The following is an 18,084-nucleotide window of genomic DNA, read 5'->3' as shown; positions in this document are numbered from 1 at the left end:
AAACACCTGTATACTAAGTTATATACAATTCTGGAAATCCTTCTTTCTTTGACTTCTAGCATGTTATTCCCCAGAAAACCAATGTTTGTCTTTAAAAGCTGAGGTACATGAAGTACGCAGGTAAAACAACTTGAGCAAAAAAAATGAAATTAACTTTTCAAATTCAATTTTAATTTCAAAATAAGATGGTATGGATCACTGCGTGATGCCAGCAATTTAAATTTTTTAAAAATTTTATTTATATATATTTTTTAAAATAAACTAACTGTCCCTGATAAGGGAACACAAGTCCTAGTGGGGTCGTTTCCCCAAAAGTTATGAATATGTCATACTCACACTGTGGATAATGGAATTATCCCAGGGTGCACTTACATTGTATACTCCCACATACAAAAAAAAAAGCATGAGTAGAAATGTGTATTCTGATGGTTGATACATAGCTTTTAAAACTCAGATATTCACAATTCTCAGTTTTTTTTTCTTCCTCTCTGATAAAAAAGTCCGCATCGATTAGAAGCTCAACTGACTGTTGCGACGGTTTGTGTCTTCCCACCTTCCTCTCCTCCGGCCCCTTCGGCGTCTGCTTCCACCTGATTGAACTTACCAATCTTTTTCAAACTCTCCAGCGCGGACTTCAAAGTGTCCTTCAGGCTGTTCTCCAGGATCCAGCCTTCGCTTTCGCACTCAGGGTCTTCAGGGTTTGCAATGCTCTCCAGAGAGGTGTGCAGGAGCCGCAAGCCGACCATCACTGATATCTGCACCGAGCAACGGAAAAGACAGAGAGCATCAGGCAAACCTTCATACCCTTGTCCACATCTTTGCCACCCTCTGCCGGGCTGACAGCGTGAACAAAATGCTAAGGGCACCAAACGGATGCAGCTAAAGGGCTGCAGAAATCCTCTGCCAGGGAGGAGATCCTGGAGAGCTGGCAGGAGGGAAATGCTCCATCACAAGTAGGAACGGAGAGGGTGGAGGACTGAGATCAGCAGGTGCCTTGGGGAGTCTGACAGTCGGTAAGCAATGGGTCATGCATCAATTCATGAAGGAAACAGCAGCTCTGTGTGGCCATGTCCAGAAGGTGCTTTCCATGAACCCCCCAAGGAGTAGACATCTCCTGAGAGAGATTTTAATGAAATCTTTGCTCCTGTGCAGTAGCTCTACGTAAAGTTGGTGGTATGTGCAACAAGGTGCTCTGCCTTGATCCACTTCATTTTAACTCTAAGCATTTTTACTGCATGTTTATATGTTTGGCAAATATATCAATCTGATCAAGGATATATTAATGAATCAGCATCTGTGCCAAAAAGAGCAGCATTAGGATTTGAGCCATCAGTTTTTCTGCTTCAAATTCTGGTCTTGTTTTCATATAGGTATGTGCAAATAAGGCAACCAAGGCAGGAGGTGATCTGTGTGTCTTGCTGGTTCCATCTAAAACAAATTTATATTTCTGACTAAATCCTTACAAGCCCCAGCAGCCCTGACTGAGACTTCTTCTGCTGTTCTATGTCAGTGTGTCACCCTGACACCAGCAACACCCCAAGCCTGTCTCCAGGCTGTTTTCAGCCAGTCTCCTGCCTTCTGACAGCATCCACAACAATCTAACTTCCACCATTGTGGTGCTTATGAAGAAAAGGGATTGATCCGTGAAGCAGAGAAAGAAAGAAATGGCAGCACCCAGAAGAGCCAGCTTGATGAGGGGGAAGAGTAGGTGGCCAGGACAAGGGAGCAAAAGACTAGTTTAGTCTTTTGTGTGCGAGGTAAAACTAAGATCAAGACTACTTATTGCTGTTCATGACCTCGTAGGATTTGTTCTGTAAGGCAAGTATGATGCCTCTGTTACCCTATCCAAATTCCCATGGAAGTGATTATCTCTGGTTTTCCTAAACCCTAATGGTTAATCAGGTAGGCACCCCTGTGTGTTGCTTACTTGATGGCACCTCTGAGGCCCATGGAAAGCTGCCCCAGTCCTGAGAGGTGCTGTTTGCTGTTGGAGTGGTTGAGGTGGAGGAAGCTTGCAAACCGTTCTGCAGGATTACAGCATTGGGCAGCTGGGCAGATTGGAAGTTGAGATTCAACCACATAGTGTGGCCAGTTGCAAAATTCACATCTATTTTTTGGACTCATGGGACTGCTCAGACATGAGCTTCTGTGGTCCATTCATTAGCCTGTCTTCCCTGGCCATCCTGCTTGTGTATGAACAGTGTCTTCAAATTCTTGGAAGACTAAAGAGTAACCATGTGTTACGCTCAACATTTTCAGATGTTGATGCCTTCACTCAAGACCAGAAAGGGAAAAACATAGGTCAAACAAACAAGCTTCATCAAATAATTCCATATCCAAAGGCAAATTTTCATCCTCTTCACCATAAGAATACATGACTTGCACCACTTTGGTGCTCAAAGAAGGTTCTAATGGCCCTGCATCTGGAAATTGTGTCATTTTGTTGTGGAGCTACCCAATACTATGATGAATTAAGTCAAAACAATATCCTATAAAAGTCACAATAAGTGACCTTTCCATCATACTAATCTTGGGATATAAAGCTTTGGACATTTTCCTTTCAACCTGAGCCCCTGATTCGCTGCTTTCAGTCATGGGGCTAATATCTTTCCTATTACTGTCTGCTGCACATAAGGATTAGTAAGACTGGATACAAAAGATGGCCCCAGTGTTGCCCTCTGCTTGTACCCCCACACTGTGTGTCAGCAGCATCTTTTTTTGGTGACTGCATTACTAGGTCCCACTATTTGACAACAAAATTAGCTGTACTTACAGGCTTCCTGGATGGCTCTTAAGGCACTAAATATGATTATGCTTTTACATAGGAAGATGCATGTGCAGAAGGGAGCAGATGATGTGCCCTCGAATGAGATTCTGTGACATCTTCTCTCTGTTGAATACTTAATTTTCTTAAATAACTTGATCAGAAAGGTTTTGGGTCACGGGTTGAGATTTGCTAAAAGCAGTACAAAATATTTGGGCTCTCCTCCCCTGACCTAAGCCTGCCTTCTCTGCTGGATGAGAAGACAGTTCAGAAAGTTAAAGACAATTATTTGTCAAATTACTCCATGTGACCCCACTTGGGCAGGAAGGGTTGGATTAGATGACCTCCAGAGTCCCTTCTAACCTCAACCAGTTTGTGTCTCTTGGTCATAGACCTGTGCTTAATCAAAATTCAGCAGCAAAGACCTGGGCATCGAAGTCCCAAAGCTAGCCCAGTCTCACTGGGTGATTATTACCCCTGCCCAATAGACAAACTGTCATGAAAACCCTTGTAATTTTACAGCAACTGTAAAGTGGCAGAAAGAACAAGGCCACAGGGTTTCTCCAGGGCTGGGTGGGTTTAGCCAGGCTGGGCTGGTGAAAATTCCCCTGCGCCACAGCAATCTCAGCCCCTTGATCTGCACCAGGAGAGCAAACTGTGTCCTTCTGGAGGGTGCTAGTTCACCTGTTGCCTGTGGACTGGTTTAAAGGTTATCAGAAGTTCACTCCTAGTGTTGAATGCATCTGAGAGTTTACTCCCCAGTACATGATGTGCAATGCACCTCCTGCTCATGTCTCATTGCTCTCTTGGGTTCCCACCTCGTGGTGCTCAGTGCTGGGCTCTCTCTGTGGAACCACATGTGAGATGAATCTCAGGGTCTCAGCCATTGCAGTAGCTGTGGCCTACATGTTTATACAGGTGAAGGACCTGGAGCATCCCAGGAACCAGCTGCTGACCCTCTTTCCTTCTGAAATGCCCTGTTCAGGGCACCGTTTAACCCCCCATTTCCTCTTCGCTATCTTGGGCAGGTCAAGATGACATCTAGGCTTGCTCTGCTTGACCTTCTGCAGTGAGGCCCATCTGTTTGCAAGGGTTTAGCCTGAGGCGGCTTAGCTAGAGCAGGGTGTGATCTTTTTTTGTCATCCTCATGATGGGTTGTCACTCCTGGGAAGCCTACAGCTTTTGCTAGTAAATGTATCATGTGCACAATAATAACACAATTCCAGAAAATACAACGTGCTGCATTTTTTTTTCCCAATAGAAGTTTTACTGCTTCAAAATTTCATTCTTCCTTGCACCTAATACACAAACCCTAAACTTAAATGGTCTTCCCTGAGGTCCCTACACCCATTTGACACGTTACCTTTTCTACAGCTCAAAGTAACAGCTGCGATTAGTGTTTCCCTCTGGGCTCTGTCCCACTTCCCACAGGTCAATACCAGGAGTCGGGACCTCTGCTATTTTCCTACTCAGAATAAATTGTTTCCTACCCTGACTGCAATTGAAAGAAAGTGGTTATATCTCAAGGGAGGCTAGAGTAATGTCTGCTTCCTGCTTTGCTTCCTCCCTTCAAAGTTTGTCTTAAATGCAGAGGGAGTTTGAGACCCAAATCTGGACCCTTTAATGGTAGAATAACAGGCAAATCATAAATATTCAGGAGAGCAGATTAATATAACCCAATTCATAGAATAATTTAGGTTGGAAAAGACCTTTAAGATCATCAAGTCCAACCTTTAACTCTACCCTAGCGTGTTCACCCTTAAACTTTACCCCCAAGCAACACATCTCTACAACTTGAAAACACATCCAGGGATGATGTGTAAACAAAACCACCTTCCTGGGCAGCCTGTTCTAATGCCTAAAAACCCTGTCAGAGAAAAAAATTTCCTAATGTCCAGCCTAATCCTGCCCTGGTGTAGCAATTTCTTTAAAGCTTTAGCCCTGAGAGTCCTCTGATTACCTGAGAAAAATCTCACCTTTTCTTTTAAAAAAGATGAAGGAAAAAAATGATAAGGTCTTATTTCTCATTACACCACAGATGGAAAGTATTAGCTGGGTGTACTGTGAAGAGTTAGAAACAAAATACCGTATTTTTATCGCTGCTATTAATATTAACGTGTCATTGTCATTAATCTCCTACAAGTCAGCAGAGGTGTGTTACAGATTCTTAGTCATGATTTTTCACAAGTAACATTAGTATTTCTGTGCATTTTCCCACGAGATCTTGCATTTCCTTCTGATTTTTATTTACAACTGAAATTCCCCTCTCTTCAAGAACTCCTCATTTGAATTTGGGCTGAGACATGAGCTTTTCTTTCTTTTCTCACCAGAATAACAGTGCTACAAGGAGGTAGTACCGGTAGTACAAGGAGTATCTTTAAAATAACACAGCATGAAGTAACTTCATGATATTTTTTTTCTGTTCACAGATTAATAGAGTAGGTGTTTATTTTCTAAACACTGACTTCATTCCTGGAAGGACGTTGGCCAGTACTCGTACCAAAATACAACATTTTGTTTTGTTTTTTTAAACTTTAATTTACATTTCTTTAAATTTAAAAAAACCTGGCTGAATCACTAAAAAGAGGCATCACCATTTTTTCAGCAGCATTTCAGGGGTTAGGAAGGATCTGCCACACTCAGTGCTGCACAGTGAGCTGCACCCTCCCTGTTTGCCATCCCACCCAGTCCTGCCTCTCCACACGCGCCGGCCCCCGTGCCGCTGCCAGCCCACGCTCCCTCCCTATTAGTAGTGACTAAATGCCCTGGCTGGAAAGCCAGCCATCTCCCAGGGGCAGAAGGACACGTTCTCCTCGCATCAAATGAACTGTATCTTAGCAGCAAAGCTGCGCTCCGGGTTCTGGTGCCCACAAATGCCTGCACTTGGGCACAACTGGCAGCTGTTTGTGCACACATGGTAGTTTGGGGAAGCAGAATAGAAGAAAACTAATGTGTCTGCTTCACCTAAACCACTTTTTGGGACCAAAACCATTAAAGGAGCTGATGAAGCATTTAATCCAAATGCTGCCCTGAAGCTGGACACTGCGCATAGCTCTAGGTCTCATTTTCATCAGCACAGAAACCCCTTAATTGCATTTTTTGTTCCACAAATTGTTGCTGACTCTTTCTAATGCACTGCTTTGTGTGCTTTTCATTCCTCACTAATGGTGACACATAGAAAATTAATGCATCTGGACACCTGAGCTGTCCCAAGCTGTTCTCTGCTCAGCACCCTGCATTGGTCCCTTGTTCCCTCTTGCTGTGGGATACTTGAGACTTTGGCCCCTTGCTTTGAAGGGGGGGGTCTGTAATCTAACCCCCTTCATGTTTCCCAGCCGTGCCTCCAGCCTGGAACCACTCAGGCCTTACTCAGATATTCACAATTAGATGTTTTCACAGCCAAAGAACGTGGGCAGATGACCTATTTCAATTAGATCTGAACTTAAACTTCAAAGTCTGAGCTGATGAACACCCTGCTCCTCCAGAGCTGGCACTTGAGCAAAGCAGGGCAAGGGGGGGGAGAGGGTTACCTCAAAAAGCCAGACAAGAAGGACAACGGCACCCATGGAGCTCATCATGCTGCTGTAGTAGTGCAGGAGGGCTTCCCGGCAGCCCCGGAGCCAGAGGTTGAGCTCCTCGGTTTGGTAGTCGTAGCTGTAGTGAGCTGAGTTGTTGGTGACCTGGTACTGGATACAGGGTCTCGGGGAGCTGGGGTTGCAGCAGCTGAAAGGGACACCATCCACCAAGTACCTCCCGTCCACGTTGCTTTTGATCCGACTATGAGCAAGGGCAGAAGGAAGCATGAGTACACACACACACGTATAAAGCTATATCAGAGCAAAGTTGCATGAAGAAGGAAAGCAAAGGCAATGCAGATTTTCCACCATGCATCCTGACACTGCCATCTCTCTGTATTCCCTCTTCATTTAGTGGTGTTCGTCCTCAGTGTTTTTCCTCTCTGAAATCCTTTTCTATGTCAAGGCTACACTGAGACTATAATTAACTCTTCATGATGGAAACACGCCCTCTCAGGTCACAAAGATATTAATTTTTACGAAAAGTAAATGACAGAGAGAAATTTCAGGAGGGGAAGTCAGAAAAAGAGTTACCACAACATAGTCATAGCAGAAAGGACCACTGGAGGTGACCTGAGCTTGGAAAAGGACCCACAACCACCTTAGGACCCATCATATCCAGCTAGACTGTTGATCCAGCAAACCTAATAGCTTCTTGTTGATTATAATAGCTCCAGGCAGGGGTTATGCATTTATTCTTGGCTTGGGGAAGGTAGCCAGTATTTAAAATGCTTCTGCAAAAGGTTGTTGAAAAATTTCTGAAGTCCCAGCAGGAGGTCCCCAACTATTGCTTATTTGAGACTGTGGTTGCTCTCCATAAACAGCCATTTAGTCTGGTGTCTTCTGAGATGTTTAGATTGAGAGACACTTAGAAGACAAACAGTTCCACTGACACTGCAAAAGAAGACTACAGTAAGAGGACTGCAACTCCCACAAATGCCATTTTGCTTAGAAAATGACAGAAGGGAGAATCCCAGTGGTCTAGAAAGCAGAAAAAAATTGGAGTCTCTTGCAGCTCTCTATTCGGATATTTTAAAGTTAGGTGATTGCAGCAGCCTGGGGAAGCAAAATTCCACTTTGCAGTCATAAGTTAAATATAATAAGTATCAAATGCATTTGAGGCTCTATCTCTAGATGTAAAGTGTATTCCGAGTTGGGCCTAATTCCAGTTGATGTGCAAATGCTCTGCCAGTTTCAGAGGGATTGGATCAGCTCTTCACTCTACAAATAATAGAAAAATCACATGGCAGGGGATGGACTCTGACCCTTCCTGGAATTAAGGAGAACTTTGCTATTGACTTCAAAGAGTCAAGAATATCCCACCAGGAATGTGAACAGAGATAGTGCACCACCACATAGTTCAAACCTTTAATTCACTCATTAACATCCATTTATGGATTTTGAATGCCCTATTTCCTGCCTCAGTAGTATAAAGAAATTGCTATGAGTCTTGGTGCCAAAGAAGGCATCATTTATTAAGGACAATATAACCTTGTTTTCCTGCTGTGCTATGCCCTTCCACTGCTGCTGGATTAAGTTACAGCTCTCAAATCTCCATATAATGCTAGCAAGGTGAACTTACTATGGTTTCAAGTAGTTATTTATACCCATGGGCATACCTTGGCAATGCAAATACTCCCTTATTAAGTAGAAAATGTATTTGTTACAGTCGTGCAGTGCAATAGGTTAAGCCTGTAACAGTTTTCACTGTAAAGTCCTAGTTCAGAACTGCAAAAGCAATCAGACCACCCAAAAAGTAAAAAAAATACGCAGAGAGACACACAAGTGAAATACCATTTGCACAGTCAGGCAGGGATCCCAAGACATACACAAAGCTTTTTTCAAAACTACTTCAGACATTTTTAACATAGGCAGTATATTTAAAGGACAGATTGCTTCCAGTTTACAAGACCATTTGTGCAACCAGAGCATGAACATTAATGAATAATGTTCCAAAAGAATTCTGTATAAAGACCTTTTCCCTTGATGCTTAATTTTTAAAAGGTTGTGGGTATTTATGCTGAGTGCTCATTTTTTAATTTCAAGAGTTCATTTGTTCTTGTGTTTATTTTTTACTTGTGCTTACGGCACCTAACCTGATTTTGAGATTACTGCCTCTTTGGGCACTGACATCAGAGCCAGGAAGGTTTTTTCTGGTCAACAAACTGTTCTGGTTTGTACAGAGGAAACCAGTGCTGGTTTTATGTCAGGTGTAAAAATTTAGGCACAAGTATGTGTATTGAACATATTTTTGTACACGAAAGAACTTAAAATGTGTCTGGCTACAAGGGACACTGTGTAAAGCTAGGAATGTCAACGAGGGTTGACTCTCAATATTGTCATAGTGCTGAAGCAATACATTGAGTGAACAGAAAAATACAATTCTAAATCTTAAGACATATGAGTTATTTAAGAAGCAATACTGTTCCTATTTATTTCCATGAGACTGATCAATTGCCAGTATGTAAAGTGGAGTTTTAAGAGTGGTAACAACAGTACATATCCAGGGAAGTCTTTTTTTTTAGGAACTTAGTAAGTTGCGTTGAAATCGGCTTTAGGGAATAATTTTCTGTTTATTTTGAGAGTAGGTATGTGTGGCTCAATGTAATGAGTTTATAATGAGGTAAAAGACAGTAAAAATATTATTTTAAGTCTGTTTATATTGCACTGAGTAAGGGTAAGAATTATATTTTGGTGTTTTATATTTGATGGCCTGGACAACGTTAGAGGAATTTGTCAGGGGAGGAAGCAATCTAGCTAGTAATTTAGGTTGCTTACTAAACACGAGCAGAGAAAAAAAAACCATAATTTTGTACAAAACCCTCTCCAGCCAGGGCCTGTTTAGTGTATTACTGATCAAATAACGATACTATGCAATACAAACCCCACTAAGTCACTTACTCTTTCACTTCCTTGGAGCTGAAGTCCAGATATCTGTTGCTGATCCACTGAATTTCAAACCAATCTCTGAAGCCGTTGTTCCCACAGCACTTGAACTCGATCTGGAGCATGTCGATGGTCTTCTTCATGAAGCACCTTCCAGGGGTGTCTGTGTCCCGGTAGAACTTCATGCCGTTCTTGAGCCCCTGGGCCAGCGTGCTGTCCAGGGAGCCCCGCATGAGAAAGCAGATCAGAGCAACCAAGAAAATCAGGATGTTGAAGAAGCAGCACAGTGCCATGTAAGGTTTCAGCAAAGGCTTCCACTTGGCAAACTTAGTGGGATCCAGAGAATCGTGACAAATTTTGCCAGCAAAACCATTGAAGGCGCAGGATAATATACCCATCACTATCAAAGAATTGGGCACAAAGTGGCTTTCAGAATTGTCCATCACTTCGCTTCGCTTCCGGAGTTCAATTTTGAGGAATAATCCCATGCTAAAGACAAGGATTCCAGCAAACACTGAAAACCAGTTCATGAGCCATAGTCCCTGTGCTAGTTTTACCCGTTTCTTCTGATTGAATTTGACTTTCAGCATTGCCATCTTCGTAATGTGAGATGTTGGAAGATTTTGCAGCCTGGACCCCTCTTCTCAGCGTAAGTGACTCGAGGAAGAACCATTCAGGCATTGGAAGGGACCCCAAAGGGCACGGTGGGAAGTGAGACACTGCACAGTCCTTCCATCTTGAGCTCCTCTGGTCAGGCTTCAAGCAAGTAAAATATTCAAGGATCCCAATTAACAAATTCACATTAGTGAGAATAATGGGCAATTAGCACCTGCAACTATTTCTGGTGGTTCCTTCCAAGCAAAGGAGAAAGAGTCTCAAGGTTTCAAATGATTTGATCTGGATCTGCAAGACGTCATTCTAATACCTTCAATCAGTTGATCCAATTTGGAGAAATGTCTGTCAACAGATGAGTGGAAATAATCCCTCATTTTAGTAGTTAGTAGATTTGTGCTTCCTTCTGATAGGCTGCTGGGCAGAGTATGAAAATCCAGGGAGATAAAAAGAACTTTCCTGCCAGAAGAATATGGATCCTTTGAGGAAAAGGAAGAGAGCTTCAAGATTAAAAAAGGCTGTTCAAATACAGAAATATACTTCCCTCACATGATCCTGATTTATTCATACCTACAGCCAAAACCACCTTTCTAGTTCTTATCCTTCTGTGTTGACCTGAAGTGACATTCCATGGCTTATCTGTTCTGGAAGCAGATAAACATGTAGTTTACAGTGACCTATAAAACCCAAGATTGGCATTTTCTATTTACATCCAGGGCTTGTACCATTCCTGGGCTTTGGCAGGAGGGAAGGAGAAAGGAAAAGTTCAGAGAAACTCAATAAATAAACCCTGGGCTGAAATCTAGAGATGCTTAAATAAAAAGCAAGCTGCTGTGAGCAGCTTCCTGGGGCGAAGGAAGGGAACACAGCTGCCTGAGGAGAGCTGACACCCTACAGCAGGGATGAACTGGACCCAGCAGCTGGCGAGAGACCCTCGGACCATGGTCACTAGCCAGTGCAAGGGATCCCTGAGGTCCTTAGGCTCTGCCAAGGGTCCTGCAGCCTGGCTGTGCTTTCTCACTGTAGCAGGATGAAAGGGAAGGATGCAAGCCCTCCTTTGGTGGTGGCCTTCCTTCTTATGCTGCACAGCCATTTCAGGCAAATACGGATGCTGGGCTTTCACTATTTCCAGAGGAAAAACTTTAGGAGTTTTACTCACTTTGAAATACCACCTCCTGCTCCCTCCTCGGCCTGCAGAGCTATGGAGGATGCCCTGTGCTGACTCCCCACCTGCCACAGCAACACCAATCTTAACCTCAGACAACCTCAAGCAATACAAAATTAACCTGCAAGTGTGTGAGGGTGTGGGTGCAAATGTGGCAGGTGAGAAAGGAGCAGCCCCAGGACCCCATCCTATTCCACCTCCTGCTGCTGCTGGCTGGGGAGTGCCCTGGGGGCAGCCTCTAGTGGCTGCCTGAAGCATGGCGTGCCCACCCCAGGGCAAGGGGAAAGGGAAGGGATGTATGCTGGGGAAAGGCAAGCGTGGAAAATCAGAGCTTTTTAAAAAGCACTGAAAAACAGCCTTTTGGTGGCCTGCTGCTGTGTGGTGGTACCTTGGGTGCTGCGTAGTTACTGTTTGAGATCCTGGAATGCTGGAGGCCTCGTCAGTAAGTACAAGGGTTATTAAACTGCTACTTTTTCCTGCTCTGATATAAAAGCTTTTTTTGTGATGGACCTTTCCTGGCTCGTCCAGGTGCTATTGTAGGGACCTGGAGAGTAGCTGGTACCCGGGGTCTTCCTAAAATAGGCCTGATCGTTAGTATTGCTGCTGCCCTTGGAGGTGAAGGGTGAATAGCATTTAAGCCATCCTTATTCACAGTGTGGGTAATGTGTTCAGAATACACAGTTTTTCTTTGACCCTTGAGATGCTCATTATTTTATTTGCATTACTGTGATGCTTAAGGTGTAGTGCTCATTAGTGAAAGAACCAGATTTACAAATAAAGGTTGATACTTGCAGAGAGAGGAAATAAATATGTTGGGAATTAGGAGGAGCTTACAAAAGGTTCACAGTAATCATTACTGCTGGAAAACAGCTCAATGTATGGATTCTCAAGTAAGTCAGATAAATCAGGTCATGATGTGAATGGAAATGCTGAAATTCCACAAGCTGCACAGATGATTATTTTTTTTTCTTGCTATTAATATCTTTCCTTGTATGTGATGAAATTGGCTTTTTGGTACAGTACAGGCTGTGAGCTCTCTCGTGCAGATCTGATGGCTCTAACAGGAAAGCTGTGTAGAAAAAAGGCCCCAGTCACTAGAGGAGGGGAGAGCCTGATGGGAAATATGAGGTAAAGGGGCAGGGCTGAGCAGCAAAAGCATGAGGCATAAAGGAGATTAAGAAATGTACTTGTCTGCATAAAGGTCTCAAATCCAACAAGTCTGTCCTCAGATACCACTGTCATATGCTGGGAGAAATCCACTTGGGAAGAAGAAACAGAATGTCTGTGAAGGGTGGGTAGAGGGGGGAAGGATTTTATGTATTCACAAAAACTTCTTGCACTAAATAACTTCTAAGTATTTTGCAACACCTGAAGCAATTCCAGGTAAAGCCACTGAGATCTGATCTTTGTCTACATGTAAGCTTTTATCCATGCTACCTCTTACAGCCTCAAAAAATGCTAACACTTGAAGCTCTGTGTGGTGCTGAATAATGGTCTTAGTTTTCTTTTCTGTTTTGGTTTGTTGATTATTTTTTTTTTGCATATAACTATTTTATTTCGGCAATCCCAAAAACAAATACTGGCTGGGTGGAGAACAGCCCTGAGGAGAAGGATTTAGGGGTGTTGGTGGATGAGCTCAACATGAGCAGGCAATGTGTGCTTGCAGCCTAGAAAGCCAAGTCTGAAATGTCCTGGGCTGCAGCAAAAGAAGTGTGGCTAGCAGGTCAAGGGAGGTGATTCTGCCCCTCTGTTCTCGTGAGGCCCCACCTGGAGTGCTGTATCCAGTTCTGGAGCCCTCAGCACAGGAAAGATATAGACCTGTTGGAGAGGGTCCAGAGAAGGGCCACAAAGGTTGTTAGAGGGCTGGAGCACCTCTGCTACGATGACAGGCTGAGAGAGTTGGGGCTGTTCAGCCTGGAGAAGAGGAGAACTTATAGCAGCCTTCCAGTACCTGAAGGGGCTACAGGAAAGCTGGGAAGAGACAATTTACAAGGACATATAGGGACAGGACAAGGGTAATGGTTTCAAACTGGAAGAGGGTAGATTACCTTAGATATTAGGAAGAAATACTTTAGTGTGAGGGTGGTGAGACACTGGAAAAGGTTGCCCAGAAAGTTGTGAGTGCCCCATCCCTGGAAGTGCTCAAGGCCAGGGCGGATAGGCTTTGGAGCAACCTGCTCTAGTGGGAGGCATCTCTGCCCATGCCAGGGCAATTGCAACTAGATGATCTTTAAGGTCCCTTCCAACCCAAACTGTTCTATGATTATATTATTATATTATTTAATTCATAGACATATATGAGCTTTAAAAAGTTGAGTAACAGCACTCTGGTGAACTACAGATGTTTCACTGGCTTGAAAGATCTTGGTAAGTCTCTAAGCTGGAGGAGGGCTGTCAAACCAGGTTTTCTTTCAAAAATATTTAACCCGAGAACTTGCCCTCCTGACTTCCTGTGGAAAATGGCTCTGCACCTCAATGACCTGCACTGTTATTATAAACTTTCTGCCAGTTAGCACTCTATTCAGGGCAGATTTGCACCCAGTTTGTTTCTTTTATCTTGGTAAGGTCTTCACAACCATGTCTCTGTCAGGCATTTCTTGTTCAGCCCCTTCTGATGCCTAATGCATAATGAATTTCTTTACGGTTTGTGTTCTTTCAAGAAGTTCTTTGGTTATTCTGGTGGCAACGAGATGTAAACCAGAGCTAGAGTTCTGGAGGAGACTTTGTACTCTTCAGTCTTGTGTTATGGAGGTTATGTGAGCATGGTCACCAACCAGGTTACGTTGACAAATGGAGGCACAGCTGTGCTGGTGGTGCTCTGAACTAGTTGGGGAGTCACCATCCCTGAACATGCCCATTCAACGAGCTCCTGTGAATAGTTTTTCTCCCTTGCATCATGTTTTCATTCCTCCATCTTGGTTACCAGGGACAGTAGCTTGAAACCAGCTTGGTTTCACAGCAGTTCTGACTGCTGCAGCCCTTCCTGTAGCATCACTCTGAGCCCAATGTTCCCTGATACCGAAACCTTGCTCAGCTTGCACAAAACATCCCAAAGTACCTCTTCCTGTGGGTCTCTGGAGAAGGGGATTGTTGCAAGCTCTCGCTAGAATGTTAGACACAAAGGCTCCTGGCCTAGAAGAAGCTGCCAGGCATTTTTGTCCTGTCAGCACTGCTCATGGCTCTCAGGGAAGTAACTGAGCGTGTGCCGCCCTCCTTCCCCCAAGCCGTGATTAGCAGGGGGTGAAAGCAGCTCTGAGCAGGCTGGCTTGCAAGTCTCCTTGACCCAGGAGAACAGAAGACAGCCTGGCACATCTCCTCAATCCAGCTGCTGCATGAATTCTGTCCAAGCTTCTCTCTGAGTGTTTCTTACTTGCAGGCTTCAGAAGGGGAATTCAGGAGCCCGACACTCGCTGCTGGCAGCTCAGGGCACATTGTCACATGCTTCTTACTCTCTGGGAAGTAAGTTTGCTTTGGTGTGATGCACAAGATGCGCCCTGGTCAACTCATTTAGAGGCAAGATAGCACAAAATTCCTCACTTGTTGAAACCAGACACTGTCAGTAAATCTATTTCATGGCTTCCATACTTAAGATATGTTTTTGACCACTTGAGGAAACAGCTTAAAGCTCACCTGCAGACCGGGAGCAATTTTTCTGCTGCCTTGTCAGTTTGAGGCAAAATGAAGAGAAATATGATGAAACAACAAATACTGGTGGCCTAGAATTTTAGTCTTTCTGTGATTAGCATTTACTCTCTAAGTAGTTCCAATGAATTAATCTAGACAACTTTACAGTCTAGACCTGCCAAAGTATCCTCAACATCTTACTTCCAAAATACTAAAGTATGTGTCAATGTAAAAAGTTTTTTACCCATCTAAGAAAACAGATGCTAAGGAATCACTTTAAGAAGTAGCTGATATATTTAAAATACAGATCATATACATCTAACTACTCTGTAAAACATTTATATACATATATACATATACATATATATTCTTACCATGCTTTTAAATACTTTAAGCATTTAGTAAAATAGTAGTAAAAATTACTACTTTAGTAGTAAAAATTTAGTAAAATTTTAATGAGCATATAATTTATGCTTGTTAGTTAGTTTAGTAAAAATTTAATTCTCAACACATCTGAGTTACCACTTTGCACTGAATTTGACTGAAAAATGGATTCTCAAATGAATAACTCTACTTTGGGGATATTAGCTAATATTCTCTCACATTGCACTTTTTCACTACCTGTCAGGGCTTGCAGAATACTGGGAGTTACAGCACAGGTAAATAACACATGGGCTTGTCTGCACTGGTGTTGTCAGGAGGAAGTGTTCTGGGACACACAGATGACAGCCTGCTAGTGCTCATACCAATTGTGACTTCCTTTTCCATATGTATTTTTAGAAAAATTAAACATAGTGTTGTTAAAATAACTAATTATAGGAAGGCTTACATGTTTCCCTTTCTCCCAGACCTGAAAGAGCTGCAATTTCTCCACTGACAGGACCTATGAACATGCTAGCAAACTGTTCTAGTGTGCAACTTGTGTTCACATCCTACATTAATGTAACTGTATTTAATTTATTCTGGTACAATTCTAGATTAGGAAATTAACATGTAAAAAAGGTGCATGGAAATGTGCAGCTGTAGGTGTGTATATATGAGTACGTACACGTGTATATATGAAGATAGAAATAGGTATATGTTTTAGGACTATAAAATACATACAGGTACTTGCCTCACCAAGCTTTTTCAGACTTGCTGCTCTTAAATTGAATTTTCTGTTTGATGTGATGCTAGAGACCAAGATCCAGTTACCTGTTTTGTATTACAAAGGTAATAATAAGTCTTTAAGGGAGAGTAATTGTCCAAACATCTTTAGTAGCCTCCTCAGAAATTATCTTCCTGAAGAACATTATCTAATAATTTTGGTTGGACAAAAGTACAGTACTGCTCAGGGGACTGAAAACATTAAGAACTGGGATGTCAAGTGCTGACATCCCAGCACTTGGGGAAAATGTCACTAAGCAAGCATTTCCAGACTGCATTTGAAGTCTACCTTTCCTTGCTTTGACTCATGCTCTATTTATTTATAATGTATGGTATGGATGAAGAGGTGATAAAGGAATGCACTTACATGGCAGTCTGAAGTGCAGTGGTAATCACACATCTCTTATACCAGCTACAGCCTCACAGCAGCCTCTCCATTTAGAGATTGGCCAGACTATCAACAAAGTAAATGTAAATGTTTACAGCTTTTGGCTGGCAGAACAAAGGCATTTCTGTAGTTCTTAAAGGCTGAACAATGTGCAGCCCCAGGATAAGAGGATGCTAAGGGGACTGATTTACCCCTACCAGGATGTGTGGGGAAGATAAACTACAAAATCAGGTTCTGTACTAACATGGATGTGTTAAAAACACTCAAGAGCTTCATCTGCTCACATCCCTTTAACAACAGATAGTTGAAATTATCTACAGTGAAGCAAGACTAAGGTTTTCTTTAAATGATGTTATGATACTGTCAATGCAAAGAAGACTCATTAGTAAAGGGACATCTGAAACAATTCAAAACAAATATATTTGAAATGCAAAATCCAGGTCAGTCAAAAAGTATACATTACTAAAAATAAAACTGAAAGTTGTAGAGAATATGTAAACATTCCCCCTTATATTCTCCCCTTTTAAATTAAATATACTGAAAACAACTTCAAATAAAAAGTTTTTCTGCTCAAAATCAGTCAAGTACTCAAGTTTCAAGTACTTCTCATAGCAATAATGCAATTTTCAATGGTCCAGCTAGCATTAATTTTCTATTAAGAGGCACATGTAAGATGGTAAAGCAGCATACATACTTTGCAGTTTTAAAGTACAACACTCAGCTGTGCTTTCTTGCAAAACGCCACAAGTTAAGAAGTGGTTTTGGAAACCTAGAACTATATATGGATAGTGGTCACATCACCACCCACAGGGCATTGTAAAAACAACGGTATTCCATAATGCTGTTATTTTTTTATTATTTTTTTTTAGTATTGAAGAAATGAGGCTTAAGTTACTGTGCACTTTATACTAGACAACATGCAATTTTGGAACTGGACTATAGTTTCTCATATTCCCATTTTACTGACTCCCTCTGTCTACACTGCACTTAAGCAGAAGCAGGGTGCTGTAAACTAACATCACAGCACCACAAAGCCTACTCTCTGGCAGACAGATGAAACAACTCGTAGGACACACCTGAAAGTCTCTCACCTGAAGTTTCAGACTGCAATAGAGATGTTTAACCATCTTGTGTAATGTTAATCAGCATTTACTGTATGCCCTAGAAGTCCACTCGAAGCACTCATTCATCTCAAGTTAAAACTATTTACAGAATGATCATCCTTTCACATAATATTTTCAGATGGTTTAGTATTTATATAGGATCTATATGTTTATTCATCTCAATCAATATATTAGGAGAGCATTAAATGGCCATTAGAAGACTTTTTTCCTTTAGACTTCTCACTTGAAATAAAAGCCTAAGTAAAGACTTTACAAATTTCACCCACATCAGCTGGCTCAAGCTTAGGATTCACCTCAGTCTCCCTACATTGTTCAGCTACAAACTCCTCCTTTAAATTAACCTTTTGTATGCATTCCTTCACAGAAGTCCTGTGCCATACTCCCTATAAGATACAGTGTACTGTTGCCTGCAACTTGAGAACCACAAAAACGTGAAAAAAATTGTATTTAATCCTGTCATTCCAGTACAGTTTGTACTACTTGCAGCCAACTCAGATTCTGCCTGCATGAGCAAAGGCAGCACAACAGCTCTAATCACTGTTGCTTGTGCCCCAATAAGGTACTGTAGCAGGTGGCAAATTCCACAGTGATAGAGATTATAGCAGCAACTCGTGTAAGAAAAGTAAACTATATTTGACTGGTATTTGTAGATTTAAAAATCCAGTCATACACTGTAACTCACAATTTAAAGAATGAAATGAATCATTTAATGGCATGTTGGGGATGAAGTCCCACAGTTTATGAATCAATGCGTTTGCACCAGGGTCTCTTGGTCAGCAACGAACTGCCTGTCCCTGCAG

The 18,084-nt window shown here is 42.3% G+C and overlaps 1 protein-coding gene across 1 annotated transcript; it reads right to left on the bottom strand.

The window, feature by feature from the left end:
* Positions 1-518: 518 nt before the first annotated feature.
* On the bottom strand, positions 519-10,124 carry PRPH2 (peripherin 2 (retinal degeneration, slow)). Its single transcript, XM_010004952.1, has 3 exons — positions 9,241-10,124; positions 6,295-6,541; positions 519-755 (listed from the first exon to the last, which is right to left on the bottom strand). The coding sequence occupies exons 1-3, from the start codon at positions 9,819-9,821 to the stop codon at positions 519-521; spliced, it is 1,065 nt and encodes a 354-aa protein (XP_010003254.1). The 5' UTR covers positions 9,822-10,124.
* Positions 10,125-18,084: the final 7,960 nt, after the last annotated feature.

Source organism: Chaetura pelagica, unplaced genomic scaffold, assembly GCF_000747805.2.
Source record: "Chaetura pelagica isolate M959 unplaced genomic scaffold, ChaPel_1.0 scaffold13, whole genome shotgun sequence".
In the NCBI taxonomy this organism is placed as follows: domain Eukaryota; kingdom Metazoa; phylum Chordata; class Aves; order Apodiformes; family Apodidae; genus Chaetura; species Chaetura pelagica.
Note: the sequence above shows the minus strand (reverse complement) of the source record. Positions and strands in the feature narration are given on the sequence as shown.

Excerpts from the sequence above, each read along its gene's own strand:
- PRPH2 (XM_010004952.1), bottom strand. The coding sequence starts at position 9,821 with ATGGCAATGCTGAAAGTCAAATTCAATCAGAAGAAACGGGTAAAACTA. Across the intron at positions 6,542-9,240 it reads AGCTCCAAGGAAGTGAAAGA|TCGGATCAAAAGCAACGTGG; the intron begins GTAAGTGACTTA and ends CCTTGCTCATAG. Across the intron at positions 756-6,294 it reads TTCTTGTCTGGCTTTTTGAG|ATATCAGTGATGGTCGGCTT; the intron begins GTAACCCTCTCC and ends TGCTCGGTGCAG.